Raw genomic sequence first — 18,066 nt, forward strand, 5'->3', positions numbered from 1 at the left:
GTGAATCGCCGTGTATGCTGACATGAGATTTCGGGTAGTTCTTAGTACACCAGCAAGATTAGCCGTTTGAGCACAGCTGCACCTTGCCTATTGAGGTTGGCCAGCTGCTGCGCTTCCCACTACGTAAATACTTTCCCTCAATGGCTTGCGGCGGTGCGAGAGCCTGAGGCTGACCTACCGGTCACCGAGACTTCACTGGGAAAGTGAGTTCATTCAAACCATATAGCACGATACAATAGAACGTTACAGCCGTGCTGTGAGCTTTACAGTAAATCATCTCAGTCGTTCTCAATCTTAGCTAAGGCCAACTGCACTGTACACCGCACGCTCGTATGTTTTCTACCACGAACTGTCCGATGTCATCTACCTGGGCAACCTTCCACGACTCCTCCCCGAGAATCAACACGTGCGCCCTCCTAGCCTCCTTCAACCACTTGAGCCCCGCCAGCGGACCCTCCTGCACTTGCATGATTCGACCGACCTCGTACAAGATCCTCGCAACCTGGAAATTCATCCCCTCCGCCCGCGCGTACCCCAGCGTCCGCCGGACAGCCTTCTCCGACAACACAGGGTACGAAGAGGGCTCCAGCGCATTTTCCAAGGTATGCAGCAGCTCCGCAACTATCTTGCGCCGCTCGTCGCTGTGCCTCACGTCCTCCGGCGAGGCGTCCAGGCACGTCTTGCAGAGGCACTCGCACGAATACAGCCTCTCAAAGCATGCCTGCCGCTCCGCCCGCGTTACTGACGTCACATATTTCGCCGTAATTTCCTCGCCCGCGGGGATGTCCCGCGCGGCGAAGAACTGCCCGCACCACCTCGCCTTATTCCAGTGGTAGTGCGCGTTCGCAGCACAGTCGTGGTTCGCGCGGGAAATCGTGAGGTATGTCCCGCCGAAAGCGACAGGGTTGTCCACCTCATCGGTCAAGGGCCCGGAGGTATACGCGTTCGTCATGATGCGGCCTGGGAGCGGGTGGGATCGCTCCCCGAGAGAGCATCGGTCGACCAACGTCATGAAGGACGTGCGCGGGGCCTCCGACAGGGCAGCGAGCGCTGCGTCGTAGAAAGAGGGCTCGAAAGGGACACGGTACTTGTTTCCGACCGAGTTATTGGATGAGAGGAGAGTTGGCCTTTCTGCGAGGATCAACTCGCCTGCCTTGATGAGCCGCGTCGCGAACATCCCCAGGCCCTTGTGCTCAGTCTCCTGTATGCTGAAGGGACGGGCCGTGCCATGGTCTGGCAGTGGCTTTTTCAGAGCGAGCTCGCCGAAGGGAATAATGTGCTCGAGTTCGGCGCGGGATCCAATCATGACCATCGTTATTTCTCCGCTGTCTTCCGAGTAAGTACAATAGCAGGGCGGGGGTGGCCCAGTTGCCCGCCCCGCCTTGCTATTGCTTTCCTCGGGGCATACCAAGCGAAAATGCCCTCCATTGACACTAACAGGCTTCGTGGCCGACGGAGGCACGGCGCTGTCCACTGAGGCCGTGTTCGTTTCGGCGCGGGTCCTGCGACCTTCCTTCAAGAAGCCGCGCTTCATCTGGGTATACATACCGTCATCAGGACGGGTGCTACTCGCAGTAGATGTATTGGTGTGAGGTTCTGCTGCCGCCACACGCTTCCGCCTGGCAGACGGCATTGTCGGCGAGTTGGTCGGCGGCGGCGCGGTAGTACCCTGGTCCAGCCCGTGCTTGAGGAAGCCACGCTTCATCTGCGAGTACATGCTATTCGAATAACCCAGACGTAGAAGATGAAACACTGAGGGACAGAGACATAAATGAGCTAGTAAGTACCTGATAACTGACCGAGTTTGCGGGAGGAGTGAGCGTCGGCTGTGGATAATCGGATGCTAACCACGATCGATTCGATCGAGATCTGACTTAAGTAGTATGTATCCAAATGCTGAGGCGCTTATTGAAGCTCTCAAGCTGATCATGGGTTGTGTACTATAGTCCTCGTTTTAATATGTTCACCTCATCGCCAAAAGCGCAACCCCGGGCCTACGATCTGCCGTAGTCAGGTATCATAACTTGCGACGCCATGTATTTGCCTGTAAGTAGCTCCGGTTACATATATGAATACTGTCGCTACTATTTAGACAGATTCCTCAAATTTACAGCAGACGAGTATTATGATGTCGAATTGATCAAATTTTAGAACGATACAATGTCGGACCGTTCCTACCATCTCATTAAGAACCATGCAGCAAGCAGCACTGTGGTGGCCCATCTCATTCCGTTATCTAGGGCCAGCTGTAATGTACACCGCAAGCAAGGACAATGTCCGCTATTACTGACCTCCCGACACTATCGACGCGGGCAACCTTCCATGACTCTTCCCCGACAACCAAGACCAACGCCCTCCTGGCCTCCTTTAGCCACCGGAGCGCTCCTACAGGGCCCTCTTGCACTCGCATGATTCGTCCGACCTCGAACAAGATGTATGCGTATGAAGCCATCAATGATTCCTCCCGTGCGTACCGCAACGTCCGTCGGATGGACTTCTTCGAAAGGGTAGGGTACGACGAGGGATCTGAGGCGTTCTCCAGGTCATACAGCAACCCGAAAACCGCCTTCCGCCGCTCGTCGCTGCGCCTCACGTCCTCCGGCGACGCCTCCAGACATGTCTTGCAGAGGCAGCTGCATGAATACCCAATCGCGAAAAATGCGTGCCGCAGCGACTGCGTCGCCAATGGCGCGTACGTTGTCGTGATCTCCTCGCCCGCCGTGATATCCCTCACGGCAAATATCTGCCCACACCACCTCGTCTTGTTCCAGTGGTAGTGCGCGTTCGCAGCACAGTCGTGGTTCGCGCGAGATATTGTGAGGTACGTCGCCACATATTTGAAGGCTTTTTGCGCATCGGACATGGCACCGATGGCGAACCCATTCGTCTTGACGCGTCCCGGAAGTGGATGACATCGTTCCCCGACAAGGCAGCAGTCGCCCAGAGCCATGAAGGAAGTGCGTGGGCCCTCCGACAGCGCTGCAAGGACGGCGTCGTAAAAAGAGGGCTCGAAAGGCACATAGTACTTCGTGCCACATACGCCTGAGGACGAGATGATGGTGGGTCGTTCTGCAATGATCAATTCGCCAGCCTTGATGGACCGCGTCGCGAACAACCCCAGACCCATCTGGGCAGTCTCCTGTACCCGGAAAGGCCGGACTTTCCCGTGGTCTGGCAGTTCCTTCTCCAGAGCGACCTCACCAAATGGAATGATGTGCTCGAGCTCTGCACGGGATCCAATAATGGCCATGTCCGTCTCGCCGCTATCCCCCGAGTAGGTACAAAAGCAAGGCGGGGGCATCTGGGGCGGCCCTGTAGGCGGCCCAGCCTTGCTCTTGATTTCCTCGGGGATACTAAGCAGAAGCGCCCTCGACTGGCAGACTTCGCGGCCAGTTCTGGCACGGCGCCCACCGACGCCGTATTCGCTTCGGCACGTTCCTTGTTACTTTCCTTGAGAAAACCGTGTTTCATCTGGGCGTACATGCCCTCGTCAGGACGGGTGCTGTCCGCCGTAGGCGGCTTGGGCCGACGTTCAGCGCCGCGGTCCTGGACGGGAAGCTTGACCGACGATGTGAATGGCGCTCGCGTGTTGCCCTCCGAGTCCAATCCTTGCTTGAGGAAACCACGCTTCATCTGTGAGTACATGATGCACTATCCGATATATTGAGTAAGTATGTCTTCAATCAGAACAGCGCGGGGGCGTACCTCGTCAGCTGTGGGCTAACGGTGTCAAAGTCTGGGAGCTAGAGGCTACCGGCTCAAGTCCAGTTATACGGACGAAAACACGGAGCAACGGAGTGCGCGAAGCATCATGCATCATAAACAAAGGCGACTGATATAGTGGCTGGATTCCACAAATTCCAACAAAGAAAAGCCACTTCCTAATTTGCCGATGCAGAAGTCACGAAATGCAGCATCGAGGATATCCTCCACATCAATCACGCCAGAAATTTTGCCAATTGCCTGTGCGGCGTAGCGGAGTTCTTCCGCAGCCAGCACTGCGTCCTCTGCGTCTGGGATAAGCCCCGCGATCAGAGCCTGTTTCCTACGACGATCGAAGCACGCGCTCACCAAAGCATAGGAAGGCATCCAGAAACTGCAGTGCATGCTCCAGGTTGACACGATGCCGGGCATGAGTTATGAGCGGACGGACATCCGTGTTCTGCTCCTGATGTACGTCGTACCTGCAGGACGGTCAGAGCGCATGTCGAAGCGCGACTACCCGCTCCTGTAATGCCTGTGCGAATCCGTCTAGGAAGTCTTGCGTACCCTTACCCGTAGCCAAGCTGACGACCCATCCTCTGCTGGTTCCAAGGGCATCCAGTACAGCTGAAACTCGGTTGGGCGCGATATCCGCCACGTCTGACTTGTTCAAGAGCACGTAGGTGTCCGGCGCGATGAGCGAGGCCACGGAAGGCGGAACGGGGCTGATCGTGGATCCCTTCACGACGTCCGGCAGTGAAAGCACGCAAAGAGAGACGTTCGTCGATTCAACCCCAGTCAAAACTGACACGAATTCAAAAGAATTTGAGCGAAGCAGTACTAATACCTGTCAACGAGAACGAAGAAATAAGAATTCTACCGATCAAAATCTAATTGAACTGCTCTCCTCGGAGCTAAAAGCGCTAAAGTGGACGCACGCTCGCGATCTCTGCCGCATTTTCTCTCTTCTTTCCTTGTGTGTCGCCCTTTCCGACGTGCGACGCGCGATTAACAGGGTTTGCGCAAAACGTATCCAGAGTCTCATTGCAGGCTGTACCCGAAGTTGCGTATTTAAGATGACGATCGCGTGACTCTAACTCTTCGTCGTCGTCGCCACGACGTCATCCGCCGTCGCAGAGTGTCTTGAAACCTTGACTGCATACCACCACCACCTTGCTTTCAAAGTTCTCCCTGTGGCCGTGTCGCGCTCTGTTACCCTGCTAATAGTTGCAGTGTGGCCTCTGGCTTCTATCTGTACTCTCAGGGTCTATAGGTGTCGATACCGTGTCTCGAAGGCTGCTGGCAACGTCTTTCTGATAACCCGCTACTCTGGTGACAGGCCACGCGGCCTAGGACTCGCATGACACGACCGCGAGTCGAGCGATAAGAACGTGGCATGCGCAAGGCAAGGAGAATAGTACGAGGAGGAGGAGAGACAGAAGGGAGAACAGTAAGGTGAGAGCAGGGGACACGAGCACAAAGGCTCGAAACTCGATGGTACGCCCTCGATGGACATCCCCTCAGTGGACCACGCTTCCACTAATCACTACGATCAAGCCCACCTTCGCTTTATCACACAGCTAGACGTTCGCGGCCGTGAAGACGGGAGAATGACCAGGTCAGAGATCGTCGGTGAACGGTGAACGCGCACACGAGGTGGACAGAGCAAGCTCATCGAACGAGCATGAGCAAGAGTGGGTCAGCACGCAATAGATGAGGGTGTCCAAGGTGAGTGGGCGAGTGCTGACATCAGTACGCATCATGAACGCGCGGTGGACGAGAAGACAGGGAGAGCGAGCAGGTGGGCAAGGTGAGTAGGCAAGCGGGTGGGTGCGCGAGCGGGCGAAGCGGACGGACACAGGGCGCAGACGAGCACCACACGCACGACGACCGCGAGCGCGCTAGGCGAATGCCCAGCACACAATCACGACCGACGAACGGAGTGCGCCCGTGCGAGCTCAGATAGCAACAACGGTGGGTAGGGCCGAGGTGTACACAACACGCCGACCGCGAGCACCTAAGGCCAGTGCCTCGCGTGCAGACGCAGCCGATGAGCGCGCTATGGGTCAGGGCATGGTGGCGACCAGGCGGGAGGGCATGCGGACGGCGCGCGAGGGGCGGGGACGGGCAAGCGTGAGCTGGTCTCGTACCCATCCGTGTGGACGCACCCCACCACCGCTCCGACACGTCTGGGGCAGTTTGTGAGGGCGACCCCCCTTTGAATAGACGCCCGCGAGGCGCTCGCTGTAACGGTCACGACGGTCCAGAATAGAAGCCTCGTGCCCTCAATCGTAGATTTGAGATAGACTTGTCCGATCGGACCTCCTTCCATTTAGAGAAAAGTACGCGCTCGTCACCGAGTCTCGAGGTTGCGACGGAAATCTATCACTACTACCATGGCATTCTCTCGTGCTGATCTGTATGCAAAAGCGAATCACGACCTCAGGCGCAAAGTCGCGCAACAAAATATTGAAAGGGCAAGAAAGCTAGCCACTGAAGAACATGGCTACGACTCAGCAAGAACTCGCAACATAATGGCAACGGAGTTCCATACACGAGCAAAAGAAAAGATGACAGCTCGCAAGTGGCAACTTGACGAAGCGGAATCGTTGGTGCTCGGCCTCGACTCTTCCTACATCGCTGGTACAGGGGCTGGCAAGACCGTACCGTACATGCTCCCGCTCTTTCTACCCGAGTTCCGCTCGAAAGTCCTCGTTGTTGTATCACCACTAAAATCATTACAACGAGATCAGGTATGCAGATAATAGAGACATACACTTCTCACTCACGTTTTGTGGTAGACGCGCCGCTTTCGGCACATGGGCATCGAAGCATGTGCTGTCAATGGTGACACATGGTCTGAGAGCCTCCGAAAGGTGCGCGGCATCCTGAGATTCGACATGAGCAATTATCTCACCGGACTGCAGGACCTATTAGCAGTCAAATACCGTGCTGTATTTACATCGCCAGAGATGTGCCTTGAGCATCCTGCGTGTCGCGAGACGATGTCCCAGTTGGGACTGTCCGAACGGATCGGCGCATGGGTCATCGACGAAGCTCACTGCATATCGCAGTGGGGAGGGGATTTCCGGCCGACGTACGACAAACTCGACAAACTACGAGCAATTGTCCATGGCCGAACACCAGTTCTCGCACTCTCTGCAACACTAACTCCATCAGTACTCGAAGAAATCGAGACGAAGACTCACATTGATCCCATGACATCATACCACCTGAACCTGGGCAACGACAGACCAAACATCAAGCAGGTAGTTGTCGAGATGAAGAGCAAGGATGATCTAGACATACTAGACACAGTTCTTGATCTCGAGAGCATCTCTGCATCAACCGAAGTCCCAAAGACCCTCATCTTCGCGAACACGCGGGCCGCGACTATGCAGATCTGGCGTCACATTCGCGAGAAGCTCAATGGGCGAATGGATGAAGATCAGATCGACTTCTTACATGCCTATAGACGACGTCGCGGCAGGGAGCGTGTCATGCAACGCTTTCGAGAGGGTGATATAAGGATTCTTGTCGCAACCGAGGCGGCGGGCATGGTCAGAGTGTCAGACTCGTGGAAACATACAGGAGATTAACGAGGACTTACAGGGAGCAGATATCCCTGACATCGAACGTGTTGTACAGTTCGGTGTCCCATCATCGTTGACCGTGTGGATACAACGTGCGGGGCGGTCTCCGGATATTCAAGCCGTAGCAATCCTGCTTGTGGAGAAATCAGCATTTCAGCAGGTAGCTACGAAAAAACGCAAGAAGAAGGCGCACGAGACGACCGCAAACGCCGTTGTCAGTCAGCCAGAAAAGACTTACAAGATGAATGTCGAAAACGCGCTCCGTGTATGGCTTGAAACGCCTAATTGCAGGCGCGTCATCACTGATGAGTACTTCAACAACCCACCAAGAGATAGTACTGGTATGTCGGAGTTTTGCTGTGCAAATCCTTGCTAACGCGTTCGTTGTTGCGCGACCTGGGGTGGCACATCAGAACTTAGGGAAAACTACTGAACCTCGCTGAAGCCACTGAAATGGCCATTTCAGCGATGTTCAGTGTGTCACAGTAGCATTCAGTAGGGACCATTTTTCAATCGAAAGCTGGCCTGTATTTCGTCAGTAGCTGCTAGGTAGAATGTGTCAGCAGATGTCAGTAGACGTCAGAGGATTTCATGGCACATCAATCTCGTTCGTGACATTTATGCATAGGTTCATTGGAACAGACGAGGTAGTACTACAATGTGAGACGACATGCGACAACAGCTGTAAGGTACGGCATGACATCTAGTCATCATCGCCATCACCCGATGACCCCTGGCCTTCGTCCCCTGCATCACCATCTCCCTCTGCTTCGGATCCGCTCGGTGTGTACAGTCGAACAACCCGCGCCTTCGGCTCCCGTGGCTGTCGGTACGTCTCGCTTTTCTGGGTCTCTTTTGCAGCCTTGATGATTGTGTCGAATTGATCGGTATGACGAGAGAGCCACTCGATGTTCGTCCTGAATGCGCCGAGGACCAAGTCTCTCGCGGCGTCACCGTCCCATGCCGGAGTGCCTTGGTCCGAGCCAGACTGCCATTGCTCGAACGAAGCCTGTACCTGCAAAGTGAGCGAAGATACTGTCAGTCCAACACATACACAGTACGAAATAGACGGCGTACTGCGGCGTAACACAGCGCAAGAGCGCCACTAGGGCGCGGCCGGTGCATACACGAGTTTTCAATAGTCTTGAGGTGCTTCGCGAACGTTTTGAGGATGTACACGGATTTCATGCGACCGGCCTGTCGAGTTTGGTTAGCCGAATGATACAGCTGCCCGAGCCGCGGTGGACAAACCTTGCCATCGACTACATTGTTGAATGCTGCTCCATGAGGCTCGAGAGCGTCCTTGACGTGCTTTGCACGGCCTGCTTTTCCGCCGTCCACGCGCTTGAGGTCCGCATCGACGAGTCGCTTCGCTTTCAGGAGGAGACCCTTGCGCCAGTCACGGACCTTCGTAGCACACTTCCGGAGCATTCAGTACGACATATGGAGCAAGCCATGCATTAGAATTACTTACATGCTCGACAAACTTGTTGAATTGCGTATCGGTGAGGTCAGTGATTCGGAACTTCGGACAGACCTGGGCTAGAATCGCTTTGATGTTGTCACGAACATCGTCGAGGCTGATGTCCCAAGGGTTATCGAGTGAACCATAGAGTTCAATGAGCGTCGGGTGGATCTTCGTGAACCAGACACTGAATATCGCTGCGGGGACAACGGCAGCGGCGCCTCTTGACTTCTCTTGAGGTATATCGGCGGGAGCACGACGCGCCCGTTTTGCTTTCGCAGGCGTAGGGACTTCGGTGTCCGAGTCGATGATCTCCACGAACTTAGACAGAGGGCACACATCACTGATGAGACAGCAGGCTAATACAGAGTAGCGATTTACACACCTGTTCTTGCGATTTCCGAAGCACCACCATGTCCTCCTTCTTCAAAGCGACATCGCTGTCGGCCAGACCTCTCTCCTGCACAGCACTCTCCTCCTTTGAATCTTTCTTGCCCTGCGCGCGACCGTGACGCTTCTTCGGTGCGTTGGTCGATTTCGTGGACATGGTGGCATCGTCATGGCGTGCAAGGCCGGCACCATCAATGATGGCCCGCCAGTCTTCGTTAAGGCCAGATGTCTTCGCTGATGCTTGTTTGCTCTTGACAGATTTCGCGGTGTTGCCAGCGCTGATACGGTGTCGATGAGACGCCTTTGGCCGCAGACGAATGATATATGGCAAGACATGCAGACGCACCTTGTCTTTGCCTTCGACTTGTGAGTTCCTGACCGAGATGAAGCGGGAGGCGAAGCGGGAGGTGGGAGTTGACGGTGAGAGTCGATAGCAGAGAGCACAGAGACCACGCGCTCGCGCTTCTTGTCCTTGCGTCTTGACGCGGGCTGATTCGAACATCAGATAAGGTGCGTGGTACCATACCTATAAACAATACGACCGTGTGTACTCACCGGTGCAGACTCAGACGCACTGCGCTCCTCCTCACTCTGCTCCTTATCGCCGTTGGCTGCGGTGTCGTCCTCTTCCTGCTCCACCATGTTGACGTCCGACTCGTAGCCATCAAGTGGCATCCCCGCCTCGTCAAGCAGAGCCTCCTCTTCGGCATGCCGATCCTGTAGTGCAGCAATCGTTTTTGTGCCTGCGTCCTCCTTTTCCTCGAGCAAGCGGGCTTCCTGTTCACGGGCATCCGCCTCAGCTTGATCCTCAGCTCGTTTCCTCTCTGCGACCTCTGCGATCTCAGTCTTGGACCGCTTGTGGAGACCGGCCGAACACGCGGGATGAGGATCGGTCTGGCGTGCTGTACGGCGCACAGTGACAGCAGGACTCGGAGGACTAGCAGAGGGTTCGTCGAGATTGAAATCCGAGTCAGTATCCTGAGCATCTACCTCGGAGGTGCGTGCTTTCTTGCGTCGAGTCTGATGGGTCGACGCAGTGCTGACATCGAGTTCCAGATCGTTGTCGGTATCGCTCGGTGCTGGTGCAGACCGCTTGGATGCTGTCGACGTAGTACGGCCAGCAGATGAAGACCCGCCTCGTCTGTGTCCGCCTCTAGGCCCACGTCCATGCGGGCCACGCCCACGAGTTGCATTTGGCATGGAGTACAAGGTGACAGGGGAGGTGTAGCAGCAAGAAGCGTCGACTCGAAAGACAGCAGGCAAGTCAAAGACGAAGCCAGAGAACCGAGCGGGATCGAGCGTGCGACCCAGCGTGTGCCGCCTTGCCAACACCCCAAGGATCAGTCTCGACTCGAACTTGTTGCAACAAGTGTCGCATCAGTTCGCTTGAAGCACTCCGCAGCTCTCGACGCCGTGTTTCACTGGTACTTCTCCCTCTTCGCTCGCTCGAGCCTCTGTATACTCACTATGACTTTCTTTTGTGTAACCTGTTCAGCAACATTCACCACCCGACGAGCTTTCCGCACGCATGTCGCCAGAGAACACAAACATCCCAAGCCGAAGGTTCCTTCCCTTCGGAGGCAAAATCACTACATACTCAACGGTTCGTGTTGCACAAATATCGCAGCCAAGTTTAGCTGACCGCTTCTGTTCCTTACAGGTCGCCCGTGTGACGAGAACGGTCATTACCTCCCGCCAGGGACGCCGCCGCCGCCACCGCCTCCACCTATCACTAACTTCGAGCCATTTCCCGACCGCCCATCATTCGAATTCGCAGAACTCACTGTTGAGAAGATGGCTACGTCTCGCGAAGACATTGACCACCTCCTGCGAATAATCCGTGCGAAGAATATCATGGATGGTGTCGAAGATTCGCCTGACGATTCTGGTCTCTTTCCTGGACTCTCGGCGGAGCTGCAGCGTACTCTCGACGCGATCCCCTTTGGCGACATCCCCTGGTTCTCTTTCAAAATTCGCTGGTCTGGCCCTATCACCCCGACGTCACCGGCTTGGAAAAGACAGACGTACGTTGTCCACACGCGCGACCCACTTGCTGCGTTCGAGAACACTCTCCGCAATGCAGAATACAAGAACAAGTTCGACGTCTGTGCGTACAAAGAATTCACGCCAGGAGGCAAGCAGAGGTGGTGCGATTTCATGTCAGGACTGTGGGCTTGGAAGGAGTCGGTAAGTCTGAATTGATACTCGGCAAATGTGCACGCTTCCGACTCATATTGCTCGACATTACAGAGCAAGATTGCCCTGGACCCATCAACCCGTGGTGCGATGCTCGCCACAGCGATCGTTGGCGCTGATAAGACGACCGTATCAGTTGCGAGTGGTGATCAGGAATTCCATCCTGTGTACGTCTCACTGGGTAACTTACATAACGATATCCGGCGCGGGCATGGGGAGGCAGTGATACCACTGGCGTTCCTCGCCATTCCCAAAGGTGTGTCGAATTTGAGTGTCTGCATATACTATCAAGAGCTAAGGGCATCGTCGGCTTAGGTTCGAACGAAGACGAGAATGACCCCGAGTTCCGCATCTTCAAGAAGCAGATCTACCACCGATCTCTCGCACACATCTTCGAACCTCTCAGGCCGTGGATGACAACACCGCGCGTGACGCTCTGCCCAGACGGTCACTTTCGCCGGGTTATCTACTCGCTCGGACCATTCATTGCCGACTACCCAGAGCAAGTCTACCTCTCTGGCGTTGTCCAAGGATGGTGTCCAAAGTATGTTCGCCCTAGTTCGTTTTGCAACATCAATGTCACTAACCTTGTAATTCACAGATGTTTTGCTGCACCCGACGAGCTCGGAGAAGGAGCTCTGCGATTCCGAGAGCTAACACAACAAATCAAAGATACGTACTCGCATGATCCTGACGTCTTGTGGGACGCATTCGGTATCGCTCCCGGGGTGAAGGTATGACAAGGCATGTTGATCGAGTGAATACATGTTGACAGTTTACAGCCCTTCACGGATTACTTCCCACGTGCGGACATCCACGAAGCACTCTCTCCAGATCTCCTGCATCAGTTGATCAAAGGAACCTTTAAGGACCATCTTGTCGAGTGGGTACTCGACTACATCAGAATGAACAATTCAGCCCGTGAGGCCAACACGATCATCGATGCTCTTGACCGCCGGTGAGTGCCCATCTGCTAATTCCGTGAATTATTGAGTAACATTCCTTGTAGACTTCGATCAGTACCTGCATTCCCCGGTCTACGGCGCTTCAAACAAGGCCGAAACTTCAAACAATGGACAGGTGATGACTCGAAGGCACTGATGAAGGTAAGTTCCGTCCGTTATCTAGTGGGGCTCTCTAAGTAACCTCGTCGTGCCCCATATATTTCAGATTTTCATTCCTGCAATAGCTGATGTTGGGGTCCCCGGACGTGTTGTTGAATGCGTCCGGTCGTTCATGGACTTCTGTTACATTGCTCGGCGATCTACCCACGACGAGGACTCTCTGCGGCTCATGGAGACTCATCTGCGCCGCTTCCACGAGCTTCGGGAGGTCTTCCGCGAGGAGGCTATCCGTGCGAACTTCACGTTGCCGCGCCAACACGCCCTTATGCACTACGTTCGAGGGATCAGGCTCTTCGGGTCCCCGAACGGTCTCTGCTCGTCGATCACAGAATCGAAGCATATCCGTGCAGTCAAGAAGCCGTGGCGTGCAACGAACAAGAACAACCCGCTGCAACAGATCCTTAAGATCAACTGTTGGCTGAGCAAAATTGCTGCCGCGCGTTCTGTTTGGGGGGCTAATGGGTTGCTCCGACACGACGTCCTCTCGGCTGCCCGCCGTCATGCCCATCCAGAATACTACGACTCGGATGATGACCAGGATGACCGGCCCGGAGGTCCTCACCGAGCTATGGTTGATGAAGAAGCTGACGATGCAGACGAAGAGGGTGGTGATGCCGAAAATCGTCACTTCAATGACATTGCTGACGTTTTGGGTGAGCCAGAGCCACTCTCTATAGAGTTGGCTAAGAAGCCAGGTATGTTACTATCAGTCTCACTCGAAGCAATGCTAATATCTTGTTGTCAGCGTATTCGCGACCGATCTCGCGACTCGATCTCGACGCGAGACTCAAGACCCTCCTGCCAAATCTCATTCGCCGCTTTCTCCATGAACAGCTTGACCCTCCAGCAGACTCCGACTCCGACTCTGACAATGAGCCCGAGGACGTGGACATCGAAGACTGCCCTCGCTTCCACGGGCATGTCGCTGTGTACTACAGCGCGCGCGCACTCTATTATGCTCCGAGTGAGCTGTCCGGGCCGGGCGGGATGCATTCAGAGGTCATCCGCAGCCATCCGCTGTGGTACGGAAAGTACGAGCGCCGCGACACCGTGCTTGTCCAGGATGGACCAGATGATGGTGTCATGGGAGGTATGGTTGTGGCACGAGTACTTGCATTTCTCTCATTCTCGCACAACGAGATCAAGTACCCATGTGCACTCATTCAGTGGCTCCTCCCAATCGGTGACGCTCCCGACCCTACCACAGGCATGTGGGTCTTGGAGCCCGAAGTGTTTGATGGTGAGCGGGCTGTAGGATTGATACACACAGACTGTATTGTTCGTGCTTGTCATACTCCCCCTGTTTATGGTAGAGGTCGTCTTCCGGCCGATTTCGATTTCTCCTACTCACATCTCGCTTTCAAACGGTTTTATTTGAACAAATGGGCTGATTATCATGTACATGAATGTTATCCATTGGTTTGATCAGTAGTTTCGTGCGTCGAATATATGATAGTTTAGCTCGTCTACAGAGCAATGATACTGACATGCTGATGGCGCTGAGCTCACTGACGGCTTCTGAGGTAAATGTCTTCAATTTCGTCAGTGTGTGTCAGTGTGCATCAGTGCGTCGGGGAATCACCGAAGTACTGATGCAGTCGATCCAGAGAGATGTTGTGATAACTGTGCGGCGAGAGCACTTGACTGCGAGTCCGAGTCGGAGGCGCCGCAACGTGTGCCATTGACGCCTTCGCGAACACCGCCTTCACACGCGTCCAGCGAGTTCAGCGCACCCTCTGTCCGTGCCCTCCTTAGCCCCTCCGCCATCTTCAACACTCCTACGAGCTCGGTGGGCACGCCTTCTCGACGCAAGCGAAGGCGTGCAGACTCGGACGTGCTTCAGACACCAACGAAGAAACGGCGAACGCACGCAGTGCCCGCCATGGAGGATGACGCAGGACCGACGACACTGGCGAGTGTACGAGCTGGGAAACGGTACGATGCCGCAATGGATGCTTTGAAGGCCTGGCGACACACGACGATTCTCTCCGAGCGTTATGCGAACTTCCCGATCACCGAGCATGGGCTGCTCATGGATGACCAGCTGCGGAAGCTCGTGCATGATGCCACTCTGAAGACTTCAAGACTCTGGAGGATATCGAGCAGCGGGTGCATAATCCGCCTTGGGTCTTGCTGAAGCGGCACGGTCTCGAGGTGCTTGAGATCTTGCAAAAGGTCGACAAGGCATTCGAAAAGCCGGGCAACGCAAAGCGCGGGAAGCGTGGCGACGTTCAACGGAAGGAAAATCGGCCAGCTGCACCGAGGACGCGTAGCCTCGCGGCTACGCTGCAGTCCGAAACAGTCGACTTGGGATGCGACCTGGTACGTTCAAGATGTGTTCGCAGATTCAGTACTGAACATTGCACTACAGGCTGATGACTTACAGTCCACGTCGTCATCTGCAATGCCGACTCCGTCCGGCTCAACAGCAGGTGCCGGAGCACCATCGACGTTGCATGTGCCCATGACGGGATCACAACGCCCGATGTACGACCTGCTGCACAGTCGAGCAGTCATCCCACCTGCTCACCCTCTATCGCTCGCTCGGTTCAGCTTACCGACAACCATCCACGTCAATGTACCTCCGGCCGCACCATATCCAACACATCCCATCGTAAATCTACCGACACGCTCAGGTAAGTCCGTGTCATTTGATATTGTCTGTCAGGTACTCACAATCCTAGCGTCTTCACGAGCGTTATTGCCACACAGTCGTGACACATCCCAGGTCTTCTGTCCTCAAGCGCGATCCATTGTGTCGTCTTCCGCGCCATCAGCACCGGTGTTTTCGTCGCCGCCTTCGTCTTCATCATCTGCCATCATCCCTCCTTCGTCGTCAACATCGGATAATTGGCTATAGTCCTCGTCGACACGGCGAGCATATGTGCGTGCATTCTCCCATCTTCCTAGCGTCTTTGCGAACTCAGCGATGCCGTTGTTGTAGAAGTCCTTGACTCTCTCGGACTCGCGTTCCACGAGACGGCCTGGCACTGTGACGTGAACGCGAGCACTGGTATATGTTTGCTGAAGTAGTTTGATCCCTTTTTCGTCATCTGGTGTTGTATGTTTCTTATAGCGTGTCCATGTTGCAAATTCTGTTTCCATGTGCTCGGAAAGTGCCTGTATAACAGGGAGAACCGGATGAAGCTTCCGGAAGTACTCCCAATTGACATTAGGCCCTTGTGATCGGTTCGTAACCTGAAAAGACCAGTATGTGTGAGCGGATCTAGGGCTTTGCATTATCCTCTTGCGAAGGCTTACCTTGATCTTTCCTATGTTAGCTTCCTGTGCACGGTCGACCGGCGTGAACCCCTCGCGTCGTCCTGTGCTGTTCACTAGCCAACAGAACTTTCGTACGAAATCACTGTGAGTACATTAGCACTGATCCGGATTCATCATGAATGATATAACACGACGTACGCAACAGCGGGTGGCCATTCTCTGTGAAGACCTTGCAGTAACTCGACACACTCTGTCGTGTAGTGCGAATTCCGACCACCAGCAAATCGAAAGGCCAAGTGAGGTAGCATACCCTCCATCATTCCGACGTCTCCGTGCTTGATCGCCCGCTCGAGGACAAGATATTGAAGTACGTCGTGATTGAACATGCATGCTTGTTCCTTCACTTCATCGCGCGAGACGCCGGCTGCACGTAGGTGCTTGACGGCTCGGAATGATGCGTGCTCGTCTACGAGTTGTATGGCGAGTTGCTTCAGAGCCTCTGGTCGGCTCTTCCTGAGCTCGGCCAAGTTAGAGACATTGCCGACGACTTTCCAGCATGTGCGGATATGGGCAGTGAGAATGTGACGAAGGGCGCGCTCCAGATTGTCGTGAAAGGGCCCTTTCGTCGAGACTTTGTCAAGTCCCTTCCGCCTGAGCTGCGTGAAGGCGTGTTTCAGCCCTAGCCCAGCGTTCGTTCCGAGGTATTGTTTGTGAATATTCTTGGCATATGCCATCATAGCATGTAGCCAGCCGAAAACAGCTACGATGAAATCGAGGCGGTCCAGAGAGTTATACTCTTGGCAGCAGAACCGCTGCATGCCTCGGATACGATCGACCGTGAGTTGATCACCTATCCAATAGATGACGCGCTCAAGGCTCATCTTCTTCAGTTCGTCCGGGGTATCAAACCCGAGTTGCTTCAGAAACTCGAAGATAATCCGGTCGTTGTCTTCGTAGGTTGCTTGTGGGATTGGTACACTGCCGAGCATATACTGCAGTGTAACGTGGTCCTCGCCACAAGGCAGTTCATCCACAGGTGATGGCGGATTGAGGTGTACACTGTTCTTGAACTCGTAAGTGCTGAGGTCGAATTCAGGTGTGTCCAACAGCATCTCCAGTACCAGGTAGGCCATGTGCTGCTGAATGGCAGGATAGCTCTCCTCTGCCCATCCGAAGACCTCTATCACCGTGATGGGGTCGTGGATGCCTCGTCTTCGCCACACTTGCAGATCACGATTGAGTGTCGGATCAATGGGAGGGGCATCCTTGCGGATGTAGACTGTCCCAGCTGTCCCAGATCCAAACTCTGCATGCTGGTCCAACCTCTGGGAAAATATGCGGAAGGATACTTGCATGTTATCGTGTGAGATGATATATTGAAGTGCAGACACGAGTGTCTGGGCATCTCGCATGGCTTCTGCGGATAGGCTCGAGACAGCATCAGTAACCCACTTTGTGCTCATCATGATACCCAGAGCATGCAGTGTGTCGCAGCCTTTTGCTGAAAGGCCCTTGAACTTGAAGTAGATGGCCAAGACTCGTTGAAGTCGGTTTGCGAATCGATTGCGGCAATATGCCAGAATGGAGATGATAAGCATGATGATCTGTCATACATGTAGATCAAACCAATCAGACCTCAGTCAATAGACACAACTTGCCTTGCTGTTGTCTTTCTGAGTTCCACGTTTCCGTTGTACATCACTAGTGGCAATGCCTTCTAGCAACATCCATATTGTTGGTGCCGATTTTTGCATGTCAGCTTGCAATTGACTGATATGAATTGCAGTGAGGTCAGCCTTGGTGAGAAGATCGTCTGATGACTTCACGAGAGCCTCCACATTGCCCAGCTCAGTCTCTGCTGTTTCCTTCATCGTCTCCAAAGCAAAGCGATTGAGAGTCTCCTCGGCTCCCTCGGGTCGCTTCTTCTTTGAGGTCTTCTGGCGTGGAGGTTTGCGCCAGCGTTTCAGCAACACTGGAAGTGTTGGGCTCTGTAGAAATCGTGTGCGCGACTGGCGGATACGATTGTTAGTGACACATGCTTGATTACCCCAGCTATACGCATCCAAGAACTGAGCCATTGTCATCTTCTCCTCCTTGATGGCATCCAAAATACGCAGAACAGAGGCACAGATGCCATCCTGATCTTGAGCGGAGGTATTGTGGCCTGGCTCTTCTCCCCTGGCTCTGCAGATTGACTCGGATATTCCATGTCGTCCGAATCTTCGACATTGGGTGGTCCTATTAATTGGACAGTTGAACATGATAAAGTGCATAAAATAGAGAATTTACCAGAGTCATCGGCCATGGGATAGTCTATGGATGGCGAAGGCGAGGGACTCGGAGATGATGATGCATCAGTACTTCGGTGATTCCC

The 18,066-nt window shown here is 54.4% G+C and overlaps 5 protein-coding genes across 5 annotated transcripts; 2 read left to right on the forward strand and 3 right to left on the reverse strand.

Annotated features, from left to right (window-relative positions):
* Positions 1-298: 298 nt before the first annotated feature.
* Positions 299-3,645, reverse strand: B0H18DRAFT_958060 (uncharacterized protein; the record flags this gene model as incomplete). Its single annotated transcript, XM_048042653.1, has 3 exons — positions 299-1,718; positions 2,292-3,353; positions 3,482-3,645. 3 exons carry the CDS (start codon positions 3,643-3,645, stop codon positions 299-301), a joined length of 2,646 nt encoding a protein of 881 aa, XP_047888820.1.
* A 2,591-nt stretch (positions 3,646-6,236) lies between these two features.
* B0H18DRAFT_1123197 (P-loop containing nucleoside triphosphate hydrolase protein) lies at positions 6,237-7,728 on the forward strand (the record flags this gene model as incomplete). The annotated part of the gene is made up of 5 exons (XM_048034653.1): positions 6,237-6,455; positions 6,504-6,578; positions 6,630-7,262; positions 7,315-7,636; positions 7,709-7,728. The coding sequence occupies 5 exons, from the start codon at positions 6,237-6,239 to the stop codon at positions 7,726-7,728; spliced, it is 1,269 nt and encodes a 422-aa protein (XP_047888821.1).
* Positions 7,729-7,998: 270 nt separating this feature from the next.
* On the reverse strand, positions 7,999-10,350 carry B0H18DRAFT_1123198 (uncharacterized protein; the record flags this gene model as incomplete). The annotated part of the gene is made up of 7 exons (XM_048034654.1): positions 7,999-8,310; positions 8,373-8,492; positions 8,547-8,714; positions 8,770-9,081; positions 9,146-9,428; positions 9,497-9,639; positions 9,706-10,350. The coding sequence occupies 7 exons, from the start codon at positions 10,348-10,350 to the stop codon at positions 7,999-8,001; spliced, it is 1,983 nt and encodes a 660-aa protein (XP_047888822.1).
* Positions 10,351-10,617: 267 nt separating this feature from the next.
* Positions 10,618-13,895, forward strand: B0H18DRAFT_1086893 (uncharacterized protein; the record flags this gene model as incomplete). Its single annotated transcript, XM_048032110.1, has 10 exons — positions 10,618-10,753; positions 10,811-11,337; positions 11,401-11,602; positions 11,662-11,890; positions 11,948-12,080; positions 12,129-12,304; positions 12,356-12,452; positions 12,517-12,948; positions 13,075-13,165; positions 13,216-13,895. The coding sequence occupies 10 exons, from the start codon at positions 10,618-10,620 to the stop codon at positions 13,893-13,895; spliced, it is 2,703 nt and encodes a 900-aa protein (XP_047888823.1).
* A 1,314-nt stretch (positions 13,896-15,209) lies between these two features.
* B0H18DRAFT_883006 (uncharacterized protein) lies at positions 15,210-17,953 on the reverse strand (the record flags this gene model as incomplete). Its single annotated transcript, XM_048040943.1, has 4 exons — positions 15,210-15,668; positions 15,732-15,834; positions 15,891-17,296; positions 17,342-17,953. The coding sequence occupies 4 exons, from the start codon at positions 17,951-17,953 to the stop codon at positions 15,210-15,212; spliced, it is 2,580 nt and encodes an 859-aa protein (XP_047888824.1).
* Positions 17,954-18,066: the final 113 nt, after the last annotated feature.

Source organism: Fomitopsis serialis, assembly GCF_022376445.1.
Source record: "Fomitopsis serialis strain Sig1Antser10 chromosome Unknown B0H18scaffold_92, whole genome shotgun sequence".
Taxonomy (NCBI): domain Eukaryota; kingdom Fungi; phylum Basidiomycota; class Agaricomycetes; order Polyporales; family Fomitopsidaceae; genus Fomitopsis; species Fomitopsis serialis.